Below are 20,000 nucleotides of genomic sequence, written 5' to 3'. Positions count from 1 at the left end.
CAGAGCGATGCTCACTGTACAAAGTAAGGATGCAGCTGCAGCTCCAGTCAGCAGATTCTGCTCCAGTGTCATACATCTCTGCATCTTCACGATGTGACTCATGTCAGGAGCTTAAACTACACCTGCTGCTTTACTGAGAACACTCCTTATGTTTGCATTCATTGAACACACACACAAACACACACACTGTTTCCAGTAAATGGTAATGTGAGTAAATGCAGTCTAATGGTTGTCGGTCTGAGAACAAGCGGCTGCAGGACGCCTCAGAGCAGCCTCTCTGTCTGCATTTGGGCTCGACTCGCTGGCCTGGATCTAAACGCACCATGTTAACATAACATTTTCATTTAATTCATAAAAATCAGACAAAATTTAAGATTTAATTGTCTCAGTTTTCTGACGTCTCACAGAGGAAGTGTGTGTGTGTGTGTGTGTGTGTGTGTGTGTGTGTGTGTGTGTGTGTGTGTCTGTGTGTGTCTGTCTGTCTGTCTGTGTGACTTCTGCATATTTTGGCCTACTTTGTATTACTGTATGTGACCTAGTTAGGATCTACGTGTCTCTGCTCAGGTGTTATTCAGGACAGGGAACACCTGATCTGGTGTGAGACCAACAGGGACTACAGAGCTAAAAGGTGTAATACACTTCCTGCCAGTCTTTGTATAGAATAAGCAGAAACTTCTGACGCTGACCCTAACCAAGTCCCAACCCATAGAGCCCCATGTTAAAATGTCCAACTTTACAGCTGCAGTTCCTCCAGTGTCCACTAGAGTCTGTCTCCTGCGGTGAGTCAGTCCCCATAGAGCCCCATGTTAAAATAAACATGTTTACATCCTGGTATAAAAACAGTTTGGGTCTCTGGAGCTCATTTCTCTCTTTAGCTGTTCGGGCTGAATGTTTATACAGCTCTTATTCTACATTATTAAGGCTTAACGGGATATAGAATTAGGGGGCGTGGCCTCTTGGGAGCTGCTAGCAGTCTGTTAGGTGTCACCTCAGTTAGTTCAGTCCCTGACCTTTGACCTCTGGGCCGTGTTTGTGCTGTTGGAGTCTTTTGGAGATTTGTTCATGTAAATATCAGACTAATAATCTGTCTCTCTGTGAGCATTATTGGACTAACAGACCGTCCAACAAGTCTGAGCTCCACAACCAGTCACATTAGAACTTTATTTATTTACATGTTAGCAACAATTAGCAGCTAATCAGAGTCTGTGAGAAACAAACCTGAACTGTTAGCTAGTTAAAAAGATGATTATTCAGCCACAGGTGCAGGACTTTAATCACTTCGCTACAAGTGATCATATTTATAGAAGTGGGTGGAGCCGGAGAGGGCCTGCTCCAAAGCACACCTTACAAAAGGGGGTCAGGAGGGTGATCCCACTGAGAGCTGGGGAGGTTATTGATGATGTTGTTCAGGACTGCTGTGTCGTAGTGTGTGTGTGTGTGTGTATGTGTGTATTGTTCTGTCACTTTGCCTGTGTCAGCAGGTGGAAGCTCTCATCAGGACATTAAATATGCAGCAATGCTGACTGCTGCACCACAAACTCTGTTAGCTGATTGGCTGGTTGTAGTGGGGGGTTGCAGAGTCAGAGGTTTACTCCACAGAGGGATTACCTTCTGTCACACAGATCAACAGTTTCAAGCTGCCATGTTTACGCCCATGTGACCTTTTCTCCTTCAGTCTGAATGTGGTGGAGGCGTGATGGGAGACGAAGTGACCCTCCCCTCTGTCCCGTCTTCAGAGGCGTTACAGAAGAGAGACGGGATCAGCTGATCCAGGTGGGGTCAGTGCTGTGTGTGTGTGTGTGTGTGTGTGTGTGTGTGTGTGTGCGTGTGTGTTTGTATGTGTGTGTGTGTGTGTGTGTGTTTGTATGTGTGTGTGTGTGTGCGCGCGTGTGTGTGCGTGCGTGTGTGTTTGTATGTGTGTGTGTGTGTGTGTGTGTGCGTGTGTGTGTGTGTGTGTGTGTGTGTGTGTGTGTGTGTGTGTGTGTGTGTGTGTGTTCTTGTATCAGGATGACACACACATACACACACACACATACAGACACACACATCTATGAGAGGCCGTTTAGGACATATATATTACTCTCACCCCCCCCCCCCCCCCCCAATATTAACCAAAAGAACTTCATTACAGGGGTTCATATCATATTGTAGTATGTAGATTCCACCACCAGGGGGCTCTCAATCAATACTACGATAACAAAAGATGAAGTCGAGGCTGGCAGGGAATCACAGGAGTTTTCTCTGCTTCTCCCCCCCATGAAACTGAAATCCGCGTTGACCGTAGTGAAGACGACCGGCTGAGACCGACCTGAGGAAGAGAATATGTTTACTGACGTGATGATTTTTATCACAGCAGTCCTTTTGTCTTTTTAATGACACATTAAACACATCACTCGTCTACTTTCCATTGTTCATTAATGAAGTTATTTGCCATGCAATACAGCCTGATCTGGATAATCCTCCCGGGATAACCCTCAGGACAGCAGTGTAAACCCTGACAACTATATAACATGGGTCACAAGAACCATTTAGTTCCTTGAAAATAGGTCCCTAAACCTGGGGTCAAAAAGGGGCTTTATATTCACACAGACTGGACTATACTCTGTAGCGGGTTTTAATTTGGGGTGCCAGTCAGAGTCAAGTCTGACAAATTAAAATTAAATGCAAACAAAAAATAGTCAACCTGCACAAAATATGACATAAACAAGAGCCACAAAAAAATCAAACAAAACAACAATGCGATTTCAAATCCATGTATTATCACATGTATCAACCACACTGCAAACAAAATGAATGTGCGCAATGTGTGTGCGTGTTTCACAGTCTCTGTTTCTAAAGCAAAGTTCAGTCTGCTTCGGTATACCCACAACTAACAGTTCAGTCCATTTCAGTTCAATGTTCAAACTAGAAAACAAAAACTCCGCTCTGGGTTTTACCGCGGGCCTCGAAAACAAATAAGGAAACAAACTCCAAACAAAACCAGCAAACAAACAAAACAATCAAAACGCAAACAAACAAAAGACACAGCAGGTACTCACGGTACCGAAGTTAAGTCAGTCAGTAGTTAGAGTCAGAGTTGGGCATCTCTTGACTCCAGGGAACAGCTGATCCTCCAGGAACAGGGAAATAAACAAATCCAAAAGGTAATCGGTCTGACAGCAACGGACCTCCAGCGACGAAGATGTCACACAAAACGGATATAGCACGGACTTCAATCACGCTCTATGCCGAGGTAACACTTCTCCTTCACTGACTTTCTTTCAATGACTCTCCGCCCCCATCACCGGTGACTTGCACCTATACAAATGCCCTTCCTGGAGGACGGATTCAGACTTTGCGGCACTGTGGCTATTTTTCATTGCAGTGCGAGATGAATGTGGGTGGATGACGGAGGAAGCAATGAATGAAGGTGTGTAGAAAGGGGATTCTGACTCCGCAGGCGCTACAACTCTCACTAAAGTATTATTACTGAGGGATCACAAAGTCAAACCAAAGCAGTGGCCTAACATGTTCGACATCACTCTCTTTCATTGCCCTGCTAAGCGTTGCATTGAAAACCAAAGTTTGCCAAAAAAAGTAAAGTAAACAAAGAAAAATGAAAAGGAATTTAGGAGAGAAAAAAGAAAGAGGAAGAAAGAGGAGTAAACGTTGGGACACGGCAGACATAAAGGTGATGAACGCTGGGATGAGGCCCCCCAAATTATTTTTGAAGGGCCCCACCAGACACTAGAATCCCTGCTTGTACCTTTGCCTTTTCCTCCGTTTTTGGGCCGAATCGAATGTATTATAGTCAGTATAGTGGTAGCTTATTGACTTCCAGGCTTGAATAACTTCATTTAAGTTTTTGATAAAATGTCGATGGAGGATTTGAATGGGGAAACCAGAGACGCCGAAAAAGTGGGCGGTCACTGTTGAGCTCTTTTAGTTCATACAGGGGTGTCATGAAACCTCCAGTGAGCCCTCGACATCACTATAACTCAAAACACACACACACACACACACACACACACACACACACACAGTGTGTACAGCACAGTTTGCACTTCATCACAGATTAAACCTGCTCACATGTTGTCACAAACACACTGAGTCTTTGATGCAAACTTCAGGTATTATAAAATGATAAAATGTTTCCAAACGAACAGACGGGTATTTGTCCGGCCAACTTCCACCAGATGCGTGTCCGCTCTGGCAGAGGAGGTGATAGGTTTTCATTTTATTCAATGTGTGTGCTTCCTCTGGCTCCGCTGCGTCTCCGCTGCGTCTCCTCTCCGTCTCCTCTGCGTCTCCTCTGCGTCTCCTCTCCGTCTCCGCTGCGTCTCCGCTGCGTCTCCTCTCCGTCTCCGCTGCGTCTCCTCTCCGTCTCCGCTGCGTCTCCTCTCCGTCTCCTCTGCGTCTCCTCTGCGTCTTCTCTCCGTCTCCGCTGCGTCAAAATAAAACACTCCGTTTTAAAGGTTCAGTAAAATGACCGCTTGTGTGTGTGTTTATAAGGTTTATAGTTTTATACCACGTACACGGACCGGAGTGGACACGCAATGCACATGGACCTGCAGTCTGATCAGTTCTGTGACGAGTTCAACTTTTTAAACTAAACTCAGTTAAACAACATTAGATATGAGCCTGGTAGTCCTCTAACTGTCACTGACTTTGTATCTGTAACCAGCCTGACAGCCTGTGTGTGATAATAATAACATCACATTACTCTTTCACGTTGCTAATTATACAAAGGTTTTTTTGATTTTTTTAAATGTTCCTCTTCTTCCGAAAACGGATTCTGCCCGCGCGCCGTGCGTTTTACACGTTAATAAAAAGTGAGGAGTAAGAAACATAATGACAGAGAATGAGTGAGTCATACACAAAAACACACACACACATCGTGTTCTGTCTAATTGAAGCAGATGTCTGCTTAATTGATTGAAACAAATTACCTCAGCATTGATTCTGTCTAGTTGTGTGTGTGTGTGTGTGTGTGTGTGTGTGTGTGTGTGTGTGTGTGTGTGTGTGTGTGTGTGTGTGTGTGTGTGTGTTTAAATATTTAAATAAATCAATATACTGATCATCTTAGGGATATGGCCGTTAGATTAAAAGGTGAAAGATAAGCAAACTGCAATAAGCAACACACACACACACACACACACACACCTAGTAATGGAGAACACACACAGGTGAATGCTGGAGGAGTTTAAACCATCAGCAGGCCTCGGTGTTCCTCTGTACATAACGACGGCCTCAGCATGATACCTGATCCACACACACACACACACACACACACACAAACACACACACACACACACACACACACACACACACAGACACACACACACACACACACACACACACACACACACACACACACACACACACACACACACACTGGAAGGTCAGGAAGCGTCAGACGTGTTTATCTTCAGCAGCTCCTCTTACACTCCTGTCTGCTCTCTGATCAGCCAATCAGGAGCTGTGACACTGCTGAGTCAGCTGCTCACGTCTGAATGCAGGAGGTGGGGGGGAGAGGGGAGGAAGGAGGGGGAAGAGGGGAGAGAGGGGAGAGGAGGGGGGAGGAGAGGGGGGAGAGGAGAGGGGAGGGAGGAGGGGAGAGGGGAGAGGAGAGGAGGGGGGAGGAGAGGGGGGAGAGGGGGGTGTCTGCAGTGGACTGCAGCAGCATCAGCATGTTAACCCTGAGATGAGAGGCCGAACGTCAGCCTGCTGATGGATGTTTGTTTGTACACTCCTTCACAGACCCCGGTGGGAGGGGGGGGGGGGTCAGGGTTATAGAACGTCAGGCTGATACACTCAGTGGTTTGGGTTCACAGGTGTAGGATGAGCTGCAGGTGAGAACACAGACTTTAGTTTAATAGAGACAGGAAGTGATGCTCTCAGAGGTGTAATCTCCACCCACACTGCAGAGTCTGTCAGACACACACAGGCTTTATCCGAATTGCCTAGTACCTACTCAATCTGTCAGTAGGCAGTACCTACTATCCGTGTTGTATACTGTTAAGTACCTACTATTCAGTATGCACGCACAGTAGGAAGATATTTGTTTCTACTTTGTCTGATTCATTCAGTAAGGAAGTGGTGTCATTTACGTTACCCGAACCGGCCGCATTCACCTGTTTAATGCTCATATACAGTCAGGTAAAAAATAAAACAATATCACAATGTAAATCAAGTAAAAGACAGATTAAATAACTAAATAACATACAGTATATAAAGAAAAGTACAAATGAAAGACAGTAATATACAGAATATAAAATAAACAAATAAAGACGCATTTAAATAGTGAAATCATTATTTAAATAGAGAGGGAAAGGTTTTATAATAAAGCAGACATTTGTTAAATTTTCTGTTAATTAAAAGTAGTGATTTCAGTCGGGACTTTAACTCGATTGTTTCAATTAATCCATGCTCGTTTGTTTTGATTTGGAGGCGTGACGATTTACATTTAATTTCGCACAGCATTGTGGGTAAAATACAATTCATTTCCTGAAAGCACGCATCCGATCTATACTGCATAAAACCCGGAAGTTAGTATCCATACTGAAATGTTCAGTATACTGAGGTGGACCCAAAAAATGCATACTGAATGACCATGAAAGTTCAGTCTACTGAAACTCCATACTGAAAAGTACGGCATACTGAACTGTGGATATTCAGAAAGGGCCATGAACAGCAGGTGATGGTTGCTGAGCATGCTCAGTGGGGTCATAAGTCATAGGGTAACCCACTCTCTGTGCTCTAATGAACCTGCTGTTGCATGTTTTCTGTTCTCCAGGATGTTCTTCTCTCTTCAACTACATGTTGCATTGACACATATATTCTCATCATAGAGTCCTATGGAGGACTCTGATGCATCGCCCCCCCCCGACCTCCTCTTACTCTCTTTCTTTCAGGTTCTTTGATTTCTTCTTCCCCTTGTCACCTCTTGGAAAGGCTCCACCCCTTAAATGCTTTGCTGAAGCTGGTAAAATGGAACCAGATCAACTGATCACTGGATTTGGTCCCCTTCAACCAGCTGTAGCTGTGCATTGATCACACAGAGGACACACATACACACACACACACACACACAGCGAGGAGAGTCCTGAGAACCAATCAGATCACTTTTTGTTATAAAGATTGATTTTGGGCTTTTTGTGCCTTTAATGCAGAGAGAGGACAATGGATAAAGTTGGAAACCAGGGAGAGAGAGTGGGGAATAACATGTGGAAAGGGGCCATGGGTGGAAGTGAACCTGGGCCTACTGCTTGAGACGAGAGTCTCAATACATGGGACGCGCGCCCTAACCATTGCGCCACCAGCGTGCCCCCAGTTTTTCAGTTTTTAATCTGTTTTTATTTCCAAATAATTTGAATGTAAATGTGTGAAATAAAACATTCAAATAAAATAAACAATAAAGTTCATCAACTGTTGTTGTGACTTCTGTTAAACATGAAGAGAGCGCCCTCTAGTGTCCCACACTGAGATGTGAGAGCGGACTTAAACATGAAGAGAGTGCCCTCTAAAGTCCCCCACCGAGAGGTGAGAGCGGACTAAAACATGAAGAGAGCGCCCTCTAGAGTCCCGCACTGAGAGGTGAGGGGGTTTGTTTGTACTCTCCTATAGAAAAATAAAAAGTGACAGAATTAACAACAGAGATATGATATCTCCCTCTAGTGGTGAGAAACAGTCAGTGCACAATTAAACACATGAATTGAAGGTAAAAACATACAAAATATAATATTTGTTTCTCTGTCTTTATTATATTTATATTAGACACAGTTTGCCACATATTTAATTTAGTATAGATCTGACTGAGCAGATAAACAAATCATTTCCAGCAAATGTGTTTTAATCCTTAAATTTAATCACATTTAAAACTTATATTTATTACGGTCATGTTTTCATGACTGAGCGTCTCTTCAGTCGCAGGGTGAACTGTTTCTGCAGCTTCAGTTTCTCTGCTGAGCTGTGATTGGTCCTCAGCTGATAGCGCCACAGCATACCTGTATGAGGGGTGTTTAATGCCATACAAAGAATCTCTATATGAGGGTTTTTTATTGCCACACACAGGCTCTGAATGAGGGGCGTGTGGGCCTTATTGTTATAAGGTCTTAATGAGGGACAAAAATGATCAAGTCCTATCACAGAATAAATTGTAACTCCATGTTTAGAAGAATAAGAGTTACATTTTGTGGTTTATCTGTTATGTTCAAATAATATTTATGGATAAATGAACGGGCAAAAAAAAGACACAACGATCAGTTGACGATAGGTAATGTCAATCAGGTTGGACTCTGTAGATCTTAGTCTGGGAAACTCCTAGTGATTACTGTTCAAACAGTTTAACACCTTTGTACAGAAATATCCCCTACACACTCTCATCTATGAGGGTGATCAATGCCACATATATGAGGTAAATACACCTGTTATTTTTTTTTATCTTGGCAGTGTGCTTTAAGGACCTTCATGCTGCCCTCCAGATATACATCTAATAAACATCAATTTGATCAAATACATGACTTGTTTATTATTTATTTATTTATTTATTCCGTCTTCTTTATTATGAAAGCTTATTTATATATTTTATTCAAATAAATTCAATTTAATTAAACATATATATAAACATATGTTTGCATTGCCAAAGCAAGTGTGCAAATAAACCCAAAATAAAGTAACAGAATAACTTGAAATTAAATATCAGTTATGTACGTGCAGATTGGTGCAATGATACACAGCGCCGCCCCTCCCTACACGCAGAACACGCGCTGTGCGTAGGGCCTCGCGATCCATGGTGGGCCCCATTTTGCGCAAGGGGACGCATTCTCTGCAAATGCGCAAAGGATGCACATCGCTGGCATGAGGCGCGCGTAGAGCACCAAGTCAAGCCCGAGGCAAGAGAGAAAAAAAAAGAGACGAGTAATCTGACACCGCACGCGTTGCTGCAATGATTGACATCACACAGCATCTGACCAATCAGCGGTCAGATGCGCCGACAGGCAGTTGGATGCAGGTGGAGAGATGGCCTCTAAACGGCAGTATGAATCGGCAGCAAGCAAAAGAAAGGAAAAGTCAAAACAACAGGAGGCTCGTGCTTCACTTGAAGGTGGATATGTTGTTGAAATAAAAAATAAAAACATGGCATAAACACCCCAGCTGCTAGCCTGCTAATCATGAGACAGAAGAGAGGATAATTCTGTCTAGATGTGGACTGGAGATTAAATGTTCCACCAGCCCTGATTATCATTTATTGAATGTCTTGTTAACTACATCTGTTGAAAAAGGAGTAGTTAATTGACCAGTTGGTGGTCTTATGTTGGCTTAGGTTTATAGCCTATCAATCTATGCTATCAATAGAAGTTTGGGGCTATTTTTATGGCGGTAAAATGTCGCCATCTCTTGGTGAATTTAATTCATAACAGTCATATAAGATTAGATAAAATCAGATAAATATAAGATAATCTTTTATTTGACCCACAATGGAGAAATTTAAAGCATTGCAGCATCAAACAGCAGTGTAGGAATATAGAACCTAAGTACAAAATGTAAAAATAAGTATATAAAATTATTTAAATATAGAAATATCATCAAATCAAATCATAATGAATATTATTATTAGTTGTAGTCGTATTTGCGTTAATTGCATTTTAATCTTTGTGAGGCTAGTATTTACATTAATTTCATTGTGTAATTTACCATTAACACCAAAACAAATCTTAATAATCTGCTTGTATGATGGATTTCTTGTCATAACAGGGTCAATGCTGAAGTTTGTTACTAAGGGTGACATGGAGCCAGCGCCCAGTACGTCACAAGGGCCATCAAGCACCATGTCTACTGAAACAGCCTCACCCAGCACGTCACCCGTCATTCATCAAAACATACCTCCGCTCATCAATGGCGCAAGAACGCTTGAGCGGCCTGGCTATCATAAGCATCAACTCAGAAGTGGCACAGCAGCTGTCATGTGACGACCTCATTGATGACTTTGCATCCAGAAAATGCAGACGTGTGCATCTGTAAAAGGCTTGTTCCATTATTGATAGAGGCTGTTCATTTGATTTGTTCCTACTAATAAAGGTTGTAAACCTAAATGGCATTTAGTGATACAGTCATTTTGTAATGGGGGGGGCCTCAAAATAAAATTCTGCCGGGGTGTGCTGGTGGCGCAGTGGCAGGGCACGCATCCCATGTGTTGAGACTCTTGTCTTGAGCGGTAGGCCTGGGTTCGCTTCCACCCGTGGCCCCTTTCCACATGTCATTCCCTGCTCTCTATCCACTGTCTGCTCTCTGAATTAAAGGCACAAAAAAGCCCAAAATAAATCTTAAAAAAAAAAAAAATTCTGCTTAGGGCCCCAATTTGGCCAGGGGCGGCCCTGATGATACATACAGGCTGAGACTGTATAGTTCATGGTGTCTCTCTACTAGTGGCACTGATCACCCTGCATACAAAGAGGAGCAGCGCACACTCTCTACCTGCATCTGAACTGAGCAACATTTCTGACCTGGAAACAGACGGAGCATGATGTGAAGATGAGGAGGAGTGAAGGTGTGTCAAGGTAAATCTATCTGTGTGTGTGTGTGTGTGTGTGTCTGCTGGGTGTGTGTGTATCTGCGGGGTGTGAATGCTGCGGCTGCTCTTCATCGTGGTGTCTTCCTCATCATGTCGGTGCAATCAGCAGCGTGATAGCTGCACAGTCTGCTCTTCATCATCTCTATTGCAAAGGGCTGCTGCGTTTTACACACGCAATAACATACACGCATTCGGACACACACACGCAATCACACACACAATCACAAGTAGATGTGCGTAAGGCTCAGCTCTGGATATCAGACTATCTGTGTTTGAAGATAAATGAGGAGACGTAAATAGACAGGCAGCAGAGTGTGTGTGTGGTCATTGTATGTTATTAACTTCCTGTAACTCTCTATCTCTGTAGTCCTGTGGTCTGTTTCCTGTCACATGATAATAACCTACATGCACACACAGACTGTTGCTGCTCAGGTCACGCACACACTTCAGACTGTGAGCTACGCCACAAGATCAATATTTATCATTCTAACAAACAAACGACTCAACAATATTAATAATAAATCATAACAGTAGTACATTATTATCTATCACTCTGTCACAGGAACAGTTTATCCTTACAGACGTCTTCTACAAACTGACTGTTATTGTAAGGACAAACTCTCTGGCTTCTCACTGGGGTTGGTGAATGAATCACCTAAGTGGAGAGTCAGGTGTGTTTGTGGCTGATTGGCCTTGATTAAAGCCAGGTGTGGGGAGATTCATACACATTCACTGATGGTAGAGGCTGCTGTGCAGCATAGGGCTGATCTGGAACATGTGTGTCAGTTTACCTGAAAACACACCTGAGGCCGGATTATCCTCAGTTAAAATAATTCTTTAAAATGGGCGGTCAGCAACAAATGACCAAACGCCTTCTGGAATAAATCTGACGACAGCAAAACGTTAGATTCCTCAACCACGAGCAAAACGAGTTCAACATGGAGGAACAAAATGTTTCATTTACATAAATAGTCGGAGCGTGTTGTTGTTTCTCACGTGTTTATTAATTGTTGATTTCTGTCCTCTCTGTGTTTCTCAGACTCAGGAAATGGGTCCAGGTCTGAGCAGGTAACCTGGATCACCTGAGGACTGAGAGTCTGAGCAGGTAACCTGGATCACCTGAGGACTGAGAGTCTGAGCAGGTAACCTGGATCACCTGAGGACTGAGAGAGGAATGAAAAGTGAATCCTGATCTCTGTTTTAAACTCGTCACTGTCCCTGCAGTTCCCCCCTACTCCTCCCATCCCTTTCCTCCAGTCACCCTCCCCATCACCTCCCCCTCTTTCAGCCCCCCTTCTACCCTCAAACCCCCCTTCCCTGTCAGTCCCCCCTCCTCCTTCAGCCCCCCACCCCCCTGTGTCTGTTAACCCACTCCTCTCCCTGTGGAGATGCCCGTCCTGCTGAATGCCGACGCCTCTTTTAGTTCTAAGCAGGAGCTGTTGGACCTCCAGGACGGTCCTCTTAGGGGGAGCCGGTCTCTGGACTCCAGCCCCCCCGACTCTCAGACTAGTAGCCCGGTGGACTCTGGTCCCAGAAGCCCCTGCAGCCCCGATGGCGCCTTGCGGCCCCACATCTTCACGGGGGCCTCCACCCTGCCTGGTCAGCTATACGGGGGGAGGGGTGGCACCCGAGCAGAGACCTCCCGGGGGCCCGACCTGACAGACTCTGAACAGCTGTATGGGTGGGGAGGGCTGACCCCGCAGGCGCTGCAGGTGTTTAACACCCCCCACTGGGTGCTGCTGTTCCTCTGTGCGGCGTCCTTCCTGCAGGGGATGATCATCAATGGCTTTATCAATACTGTTATCACCTCCATCGAGAGACGCTTCGACCTGCGCAGCTACCAGGCCGGCCTCATCGCCAGTTCCTATGACATCGCCGCCTGCCTGTGCCTTGCATTTGTCAGCTACTTTGGGGGGACAGGCCACAAACCGCGCTGGCTGGGTTGGGGGGTTTTGATTATGGCGCTGGGCTCTCTGGTGTTCACAACACCTCATTTCACCACGCCACCCTACCAGGTCAGCCTTCCAGAGCGATCGGGACTCTGCTACGCCAATCGCTCCACACCGTGCCAGGACGAGAAGGGGACGGGGCTTTCCAGCTACCGCTTTGTGTTCATGCTGGGTCAGTTTCTGCACGGGATGGGGGCCACACCGCTCTACACACTTGGAGTCACATACCTGGACGAGAACGTCAAGTCCAACTACGCCCCCGTTTACATCGGTGAGTCTTTATTTATATGGGGTCAGAGTGACTTTAGAGTTCCTCCTCCACAGGAACAACCTGATTAAAACACGCACACACACACGGCTTGAAACGGCGGTCTGAACAGGGCTACAGTTCCATATGTTTTTAGATGTTTTAAAAGGGTTAGGGTTAGGGTAACCTCACAGAAAGGCGGTTACTATGACAACAGATAGTGGGTGTGAGCAATGGACACTTTTAATCTTCAGGACAGGGAGTAGATGGAACACACCCTGATGTGTGTGTGTGTGTGTGTGTATTTGTTCTCTCTCCTCTCAGGTATCTTCTACACGGCGGCCATCTTGGGTCCAGCAGCAGGTTACCTGCTGGGAGGTTACTTCCTGAACATTTACACAGAGATCAGAGTGACGTGAGTCTGAGCGCAACCCCTAACCCCTAATTTATAATAAGACTTGATGATAATACAGGTACAGGTATAGGTGCAGGTACAGGTACAGATAAAGGTGCAGGTGCAGTTGCAGGTGCAGGTACAGGTACAGGTACAGTTTCTTACACTGATCCTACACAACTTTTTCACGTCTTTAAACACTCCAATCATATTTATAATAAATGTGCAAACAGGATGATTGGACTTCAGGTTGTGCGTGTGTGCGCGTGTGCGCGTGTGCGTGTGTGTGTGTGTGCGTTTCTTTCTGTGTGTCAGGACTGATATGACTCCAGAGAACCCTCTCTGGGTTGGGGCCTGGTGGGTCGGGTTCCTGGCTGGAGGAGCAGCAGCTTTGCTGATTGCGTTCCCAATCCTAGGTTTCCCCCGCCAGCTGCCAGGTAACACTTGACACAGCTGTTCTGTATGACACAGCTGTCCTAGATTACACACATATATATATTTTCTGAATATCCCCCTACAGGCTCTCAGGAGTTGGTGTCGTCGAGGGTCTCTGAAGCCCACCAGCTGAAGGACGGCAGTCATACCACAGCCTCTGACCCTCAGTTTGGAAAATCTGTCAAAGACATGCCCAGGTAAGCCTTACCTGTGGGCAGGATGCAGAGAGCAGCGAGCGTAGTCAGACCGCCAGGTGGAGAACAATCTTCCTGAAGCTGCCAAGTCAGTGACCCGTGTTAGAGACCTGACAGTATTTATATCTCTGATGATCAACAGAATAACTCATTCTGACATCACTTCCTGTCTGAACTACATTCACCTGTATGGTCAATTTCTGATCACAGAGACCACGCTGCCATCTCCTGTTTGGAGGAGTAACTGCAGGCTGACACAGACCCAGTAATGCTGCTGTAAACAGTCTGAACTTAACTTATCACAACTTAGTTTCCTCCTATCACATCTGTGTCTGCTGTGACATCATCAGTGTGTGGGATTACAGAGCGAGGAGATAATCCAAACACATGTAACGTGACATGTCTCTGCAGGTCTGTGCTCCTCCTCCTAAAGAATCCGACCTTCCTCTTCTTGTGTCTTTCTGGAGCGACTGAGGCGACCCTTATCGCTGGCGTGTCCACATTTGGTCCAAAGTTTCTGGAGTCTCAGTTCAGTCTGAGCGCCTCAGAGGCGGCGACCTGGTTCGGTGAGCAAACACACAAAGATTTATTTTCTCAGGAGATGTTGAATGCATTAGATATTAATTTTTTATTTGACTTTGTGGAAACAATGTGGTCTTTAATGTGCAGATCATTTTGTTCATACTCGTCTAGTTGTTTCCCATCGAGTAAAAACCGGAGACAAAAGAGACTCGTCTCTAATGCCACATGTTTTACGTCTTCATCTGGGACTAAACAAAAAGCTCATCTGCTGTTAAACCTTTGAAATCCGAGTTTTACTGCAGATAAGCCGACCCACAACCAGGTTGCTCCTTTCTCCAGAAGATCCATTTCTCAGGGAAGATCTTGAGTCTCCATGCCGGCTTTAATCTTCATCCTCATATCGTCTTGTTTTTATACATTTTAGTTTGAAGACAGATTTGTCCCCAATTAATGTCTTTAACCCCCCCCCCCCCCCCTCCGCCCCCGCCGCTGCCCTTATCTGATGAGGTTGCGAGGGCGTAAAGAGGACCTAGTGTGAACTCTTGTCACCCTCCCCCCCACCAGGATACATGGTGGTCCCAGCAGGAGGTGGGGGCACCTTCCTGGGGGGGTACATTGTCAAGAAGTTGAACCTGCGCTGTCGAGGAATCATCCGATTCTGCCTGATGTGTGCGACCGTCAGCCTGCTCGCCAACTTCATCTTCCTCATCCACTGCCCCAACCTTCCCATGGCCGGAGTGACCGCCCCCTACAGGTCAGAACGTCTGTCTCAACACCTGCATGACCAGGACCAGGACCAGCCCAGCAGTATAAACAGGTCAGTGTTTGTTGGAGTTCATATAATAAACAGGGAGGGTCTGATTCTTCTTCTGTCCTTATGTCTGCCTCCTCTACACTAGCTTTGTCTTTCAGGCTGTACAAACACTCATCAAGTGTTCAATGTGTCGTCACACTAAGGACTCAGATCTGACCCGATGCTGGAGACGATTCTCCTGAAATCACAAATCAAACGTTTTTAACATTTTAGACTGGTCAGTGTGTTCGCATGGACCTGAGTATCCTCCATTTGATCCGGCTCTTTACGTAACCTGTTTCTGTGTTTGTGCATGTGCACATCAGATCCTGATTCATAAACCAGGATAAGAATTGATCCTGGTTTTGAAGAGGGTTAGGAATGAATGTCTCCATTGAAGAGGCTCATATATAACATGCTAGCTGAGATTGGTTTGTAAGATTCAAACTTATGAAGCTAACTTGAACATGGACGAGGAGAGAGACGACTTTTTGGTGTCAGATAGATTTATTGATTTCTTTGTATCAAACAGTACAGAGACGGGCTAACTGCTTTGTATCTGCTGCTGTGTGAACTAGCGCCATAAAGAGGTACGCACTTCTCACCAGATGACCTCGACCCGCTGACAAAATTACATAGTTCTGAAAACAGGCGAGCGGGGCGCTCTGTGGACACGAGAGAGACCCTCCCTGTTGGAGGTTATTGTTCTGGAGGAGTTACAGAGTGATGTTTTAAAGTTCACCCCCCTCCCCTCCCCCTCCTCCCCCTCCCCCTCCTTTCCCCTGTCAGCAGCTCCTCCCTGCAGCAGTCTCTGTCCGTGGCCTGTAACTCTGACTGCAGGTGTGTCAGGGAGGTGTATAACCCTGTGTGTGGAGCTGATGGAGTCATGTATTACTCCCCTTGTCACGCCGGCTGCAGCTTAATCAACCACACCCAGCACCCATCAGGCAGACAGGTGAACATGCCCACACCTGACACACATTGGTGAAGCTTACGTGCACATTCAATAGAAAAAAAGGTCATCTCTCTCTCTCTCTCTCTGTCTCTCTCTCTCTCTCTCTCTCTCTCTCTCTCTCTCTCTCTCTCTCTCTCTCTCTCTCTCAATACATTTCTAATAAATTTATTGGAATGGGAAACATGCGTTTACATCTCTCTCTCTTTCTGTCTCCAGGTGTACTCTGGATGTACCTGTGTTGTCAGTAATGTGTCTCAGGCGGACAAAGGTTTCGCTCTGGCAGGAAAGTGTAGCAGCTCGTGTCACCACATGCCGGCATTCCTCTTCCTCTTCTTCATCCTCATCCTCTTCACCTTCCTCAGCAGTATACCCGCTCTGACCGCCACACTCAGGTGAGTCCACCAGGTAGAGACACACTCAGGTGAGTGATGATTCAAACATTCACCATCTGCCTCCTGACTGCAGTACTGTGATCGCTCTCTGAGGTGGTATTCAAACTGTTGTGTGATTGGACAGTCGTTGGTGGCCTCACCTGTGACGTGGTGAATATTAACCTCAGTCAGGTTTCCGTGTCCTCTTATTGAAAAATGTCTGTCTCCAGATTCATCAGCTTACTGTTTCACTTGTTCAAGGAAGGGGCTGCAAAAGTCTAAACTTTTAAATTTCACACATACTCAAACCCCTATTCTGAGAGGGATGAGTGAATATCTTTTTTTTTGGCTGTACACAAAAACAACACGTAAAGAAAGTATTGATCTTTATCGTGACCACTGGATACACGTGGAGTCGGGAAAGGTTCTCTGTCACTCCCATCAGTATATATATAGACTATTGCTGTCTCATCTGTGTGTCTCACCTGTCTGCTCTGTACAGGTGTGTTCCAGACAGTCAGAGGTCCTTTGGATTGGGCATACAGTGGATCGTGGTTCGCACATTTGGTAGGTCCCCGTCTTATTTTTCCTGGTTTAACACAGATTCTTTACTTAGGGTCAAGACCAGAATTATAAACTAAGGAATTATTTGAATAGAAATCAAAGAAATAAAGACCTCTTTGATACCGCTCTGCTGTGACGACACCGAGTCAGTCTTCCATGGTGCCGTCACATCCTCGCCCTTCTGTCTCTTTGGTCCTGCCTGTATAAGTGTTTGATTGGAATATTTGCATACCAACTTTTCTTTCTACCGTCTGTCTAATGTCACTGATGCTGGATCTCTACAAAGTTATCGGAATTGCACTCATAATCAACTTGGCGCTTGCGTCCCTCCAACGGAGAGGAAAGTGAAATTCAAGGAACGATTGGAACAAGAGTTATAGCAAGCAATATAAAGACTGAAACAAGCTTCCATAAGGTAAAAGTTCTCACCGATCAGGAATCAAGACACGACCACTTCACAGCAATAGATACAACATCCTTTGCCCGCCAATACCCCCAACAGATTTTTTCATATGGTTCAACACCCAAAAACCAAAAGCCACCCAGTCTGTCTGAGAGGACCTTCTGAAAAGCCCTCCCTTTTTTAAGAACCTACAGCAACATCAACTATCATCAAGATCACCAGAGCCCCAAACACAAATGACTGTTTCATCCCTGACCCGTCACAACATACTTCAAATATGCAGAACACACCGCCAAAGTAGGAATACTCAACGACAACACCTCTGTCACTGAATGTCAACACTCAATGTTACAGTTTCCACAACATGCTCTAACATCCACCTCCAACTGAAAAAAGAACCGGTCATTGACCCCCTGGACTGAACCACACTTACATACACTTACAATAAACTAAACTTCGATGAATATACCATGGGGCCCGATCGGGTTCAACCCGATGAAACAACATGGACTTTGTGTACACTCTGTGTACCCACCACCAACAGAATGGGCATTGGGGTCGGGAGGATTGTGAACCGCAGGCGAAGGCGGTGGTATTGGGGTGCTGATCCCCAGCAGCATAGACTCAAACATTATAATTGGCCTTTTTTAATTGTTTGAAAACAAGTGGTATCTAAAAGTATTAAAGATATAATGACCTGTCCTGTCTCTGTTTGTTCAGGAGGTATTCCTGGACCGATAGTGTTCGGCTCTGTCATCGATCTGTCCTGTTTGCTGTGGCAGGATCAGTGTGGAGAGCAGGGCTCCTGTTACCTGTACCACAACTCAGCCATGAGCCGATACACACTGATCGCAGGCATCATCTATAAGGTCACAATAGTAATAATACACACTGATAGTATGATTTTTATTATCATTCTTTGAGCTGCTGTTGACCTCTTAGCTGGCTCCTACTTGTCACCTGTCCACAGGTGTTGGGGATGATGTTCTTCCTGTTGGCCAGTGTGCTGTACACGCCTCCTCCTCAGTCTCCTCACAGCAGCTGTGACAGCACCGACATCGGAGCAGGAGGAGGAGACCTGAGCGACCTGCCAATCAAAGACCTACCTGAGGACGGAGTCATCGTCAACCTGCACGCCAGGTTATGACATCACAAGCCACGCCACCTAACCTGACTGTTTGTAAGAGTGTGTGTGGGGCTTGACAGCCTTCTGACAGCCATAATGACACACACACACAAACACACAGACACACTAGGCCTGTCCCCGACTAAGTATTTCCAGCCTGATTCATCAGATTTCTCTTATAGTTGAAAGTTTTGTTGTTGTTTTTTGCTCTCTTTGATCCACGTTCTCATTTCAGTTTAAACGCTTCATTAAATGGTTTGTCTTCTAATCTTGGAATAACAATTTATTCTCTGATAGAACTTGATCCATCCTTTTTCTCACTTGTTAAATCTACTTTAATGTGACCTTATAAACATATTACACGAGTCCAATACAGCAGGCACACTAACAGTCCAGTGCGGGTGAGACCACCACAGCAACCACAATCTACACATCTGTCAGACCACCACAGCAACCACAATCTACACATCTGTCAGACCACCACAGCAGCTACAATCTACACATCTGTCAGACCACAGCAGCTACAATCTACACATCTGTCAGACCACCACAGCTACAATCTACTAGGGGTATAAAGGTACACGTACTTGGACCGGACCATTTCGGTACGGGGGGGCTCGCAAGCGGACCGATCCGAGTATACGCGGAACAGAAGTTCTTTAATCTGTGTTCCCACACGGACCGCAAAGCGGAAGCACACCTCCAGTGTGAAGGAAGGCTGCGACCGCGGATATGGGACACAACGTTGAGTTAGTAACTTGTAAAAAAGTTCAAACATAAACTGTGCAGTTTACTAGTTCCTCGAGCGCTGTCGGTTTGGACAGTTGCATATAACCGGGAAGGAGTTCTTTTTACGGACTTACTCTTAAGTTTCATTTTCATTTTCAGCGATGATCCCGCTCCAACAGCGCTGCTGCATGAAAGGGGTGGGGGAGACACGTATGTGTGGGAGCATAACCTGCAGCATGATAGAATGAACACCTTCCCTCCCCAACAGACAGCCTTTTGCTAGTAATTCTGAACGGGCCAAAGCCACAACAAATGCCGTTAAAGTTCTTATATCGACAGAGGGAAATATTAATAGTTCTGTGATGAAACTGTCCCAGATGTGATTAAGGTTAATTATGTGCTCAAAGGGCATTCATAAAACTGTTGCCTTCATAAATTAAAAGGTGTCAGTGTAATTTAAAATAAATATTTTTACATATAGGCTATATTAATTACTTAATTTCATTCTAAAATACTTAATTTCATTCATATCTTTTATTTATTGGAGACTTTTTTGGTTGAAGGATGCAGCATAAGTTCATTTTTTTTATTTTTTTTTACAATGTTTAATTTAAAATGTTATTGAAAAGTAACCTAAGCAGGTGTACAAGTCTGACCTGTCGATGCTACACTTAGCCCAATGTGTAAAAGGGAAATTCTAAATGTTCCTAATAAAGAAAAAAAGTGTTGCATCAGGTCCCTTTACTGTACCAAAAATGTACCGAAG

General features: G+C 45.1%; 1 protein-coding gene and 1 long non-coding RNA gene across 3 annotated transcripts in view; both read left to right on the top strand.

Annotated features, from left to right (window-relative positions):
* LOC136181127 (uncharacterized) overlaps positions 1-7,403 on the top strand; it is a 9,589-nt gene extending 2,186 nt beyond the window's left edge. Inside the window, exons 2-3 of the long non-coding RNA XR_010667550.1 lie at positions 1,676-1,778; positions 7,152-7,403. This is a non-coding gene — a long non-coding RNA (uncharacterized lncRNA). The remainder of the gene's footprint in view (positions 1-1,675; positions 1,779-7,151) is intronic.
* A 3,023-nt stretch (positions 7,404-10,426) lies between these two features.
* On the top strand, positions 10,427-19,965 carry slco4a1 (solute carrier organic anion transporter family, member 4A1). Of its 2 annotated transcripts, none has more exons than XM_065961444.1 (12): positions 10,427-10,538; positions 11,592-12,772; positions 13,073-13,163; positions 13,458-13,579; positions 13,663-13,774; positions 14,183-14,337; positions 14,858-15,110; positions 15,879-16,041; positions 16,258-16,433; positions 16,915-16,979; positions 18,100-18,248; positions 18,350-19,965. In XM_065961444.1, the coding sequence occupies exons 2-12, from the start codon at positions 11,941-11,943 to the stop codon at positions 18,524-18,526; spliced, it is 2,295 nt and encodes a 764-aa protein (XP_065817516.1). In that variant the 5' UTR covers positions 10,427-10,538; positions 11,592-11,940; the 3' UTR covers positions 18,527-19,965. The 2 variants fall into 2 exon arrangements, with proteins under 2 accessions (XP_065817516.1, XP_020487976.1); XM_020632320.3 differs by having other exon boundaries at positions 15,876-16,041.
* Positions 19,966-20,000: the final 35 nt, after the last annotated feature.

The sequence above is a fragment of the Labrus bergylta genome, chromosome 12, assembly GCF_963930695.1.
Source record: "Labrus bergylta chromosome 12, fLabBer1.1, whole genome shotgun sequence".
Taxonomy (NCBI): domain Eukaryota; kingdom Metazoa; phylum Chordata; class Actinopteri; order Labriformes; family Labridae; genus Labrus; species Labrus bergylta.
The sequence above is the reverse complement of the archived record's forward strand: the minus strand, read 5'-3'. Positions and strand labels throughout refer to the sequence as shown.

What these genes read in the sequence shown, in the direction of transcription:
- slco4a1 (XM_020632320.3), top strand. Translation starts at nt 11,941, where the DNA reads ATGCCCGTCCTGCTGAATGCCGACGCCTCTTTTAGTTCTAAGCAGGAG. An exon ending in TCTGTCAAAGACATGCCCAG is followed by an intron (nt 13,775 to 14,182) that starts GTAAGCCTTACC and finishes ATGTCTCTGCAG; the next exon opens with GTCTGTGCTCCTCCTCCTAA. An exon ending in GCTCTGACCGCCACACTCAG is followed by an intron (nt 16,434 to 16,914) that starts GTGAGTCCACCA and finishes TGCTCTGTACAG; the next exon opens with GTGTGTTCCAGACAGTCAGA.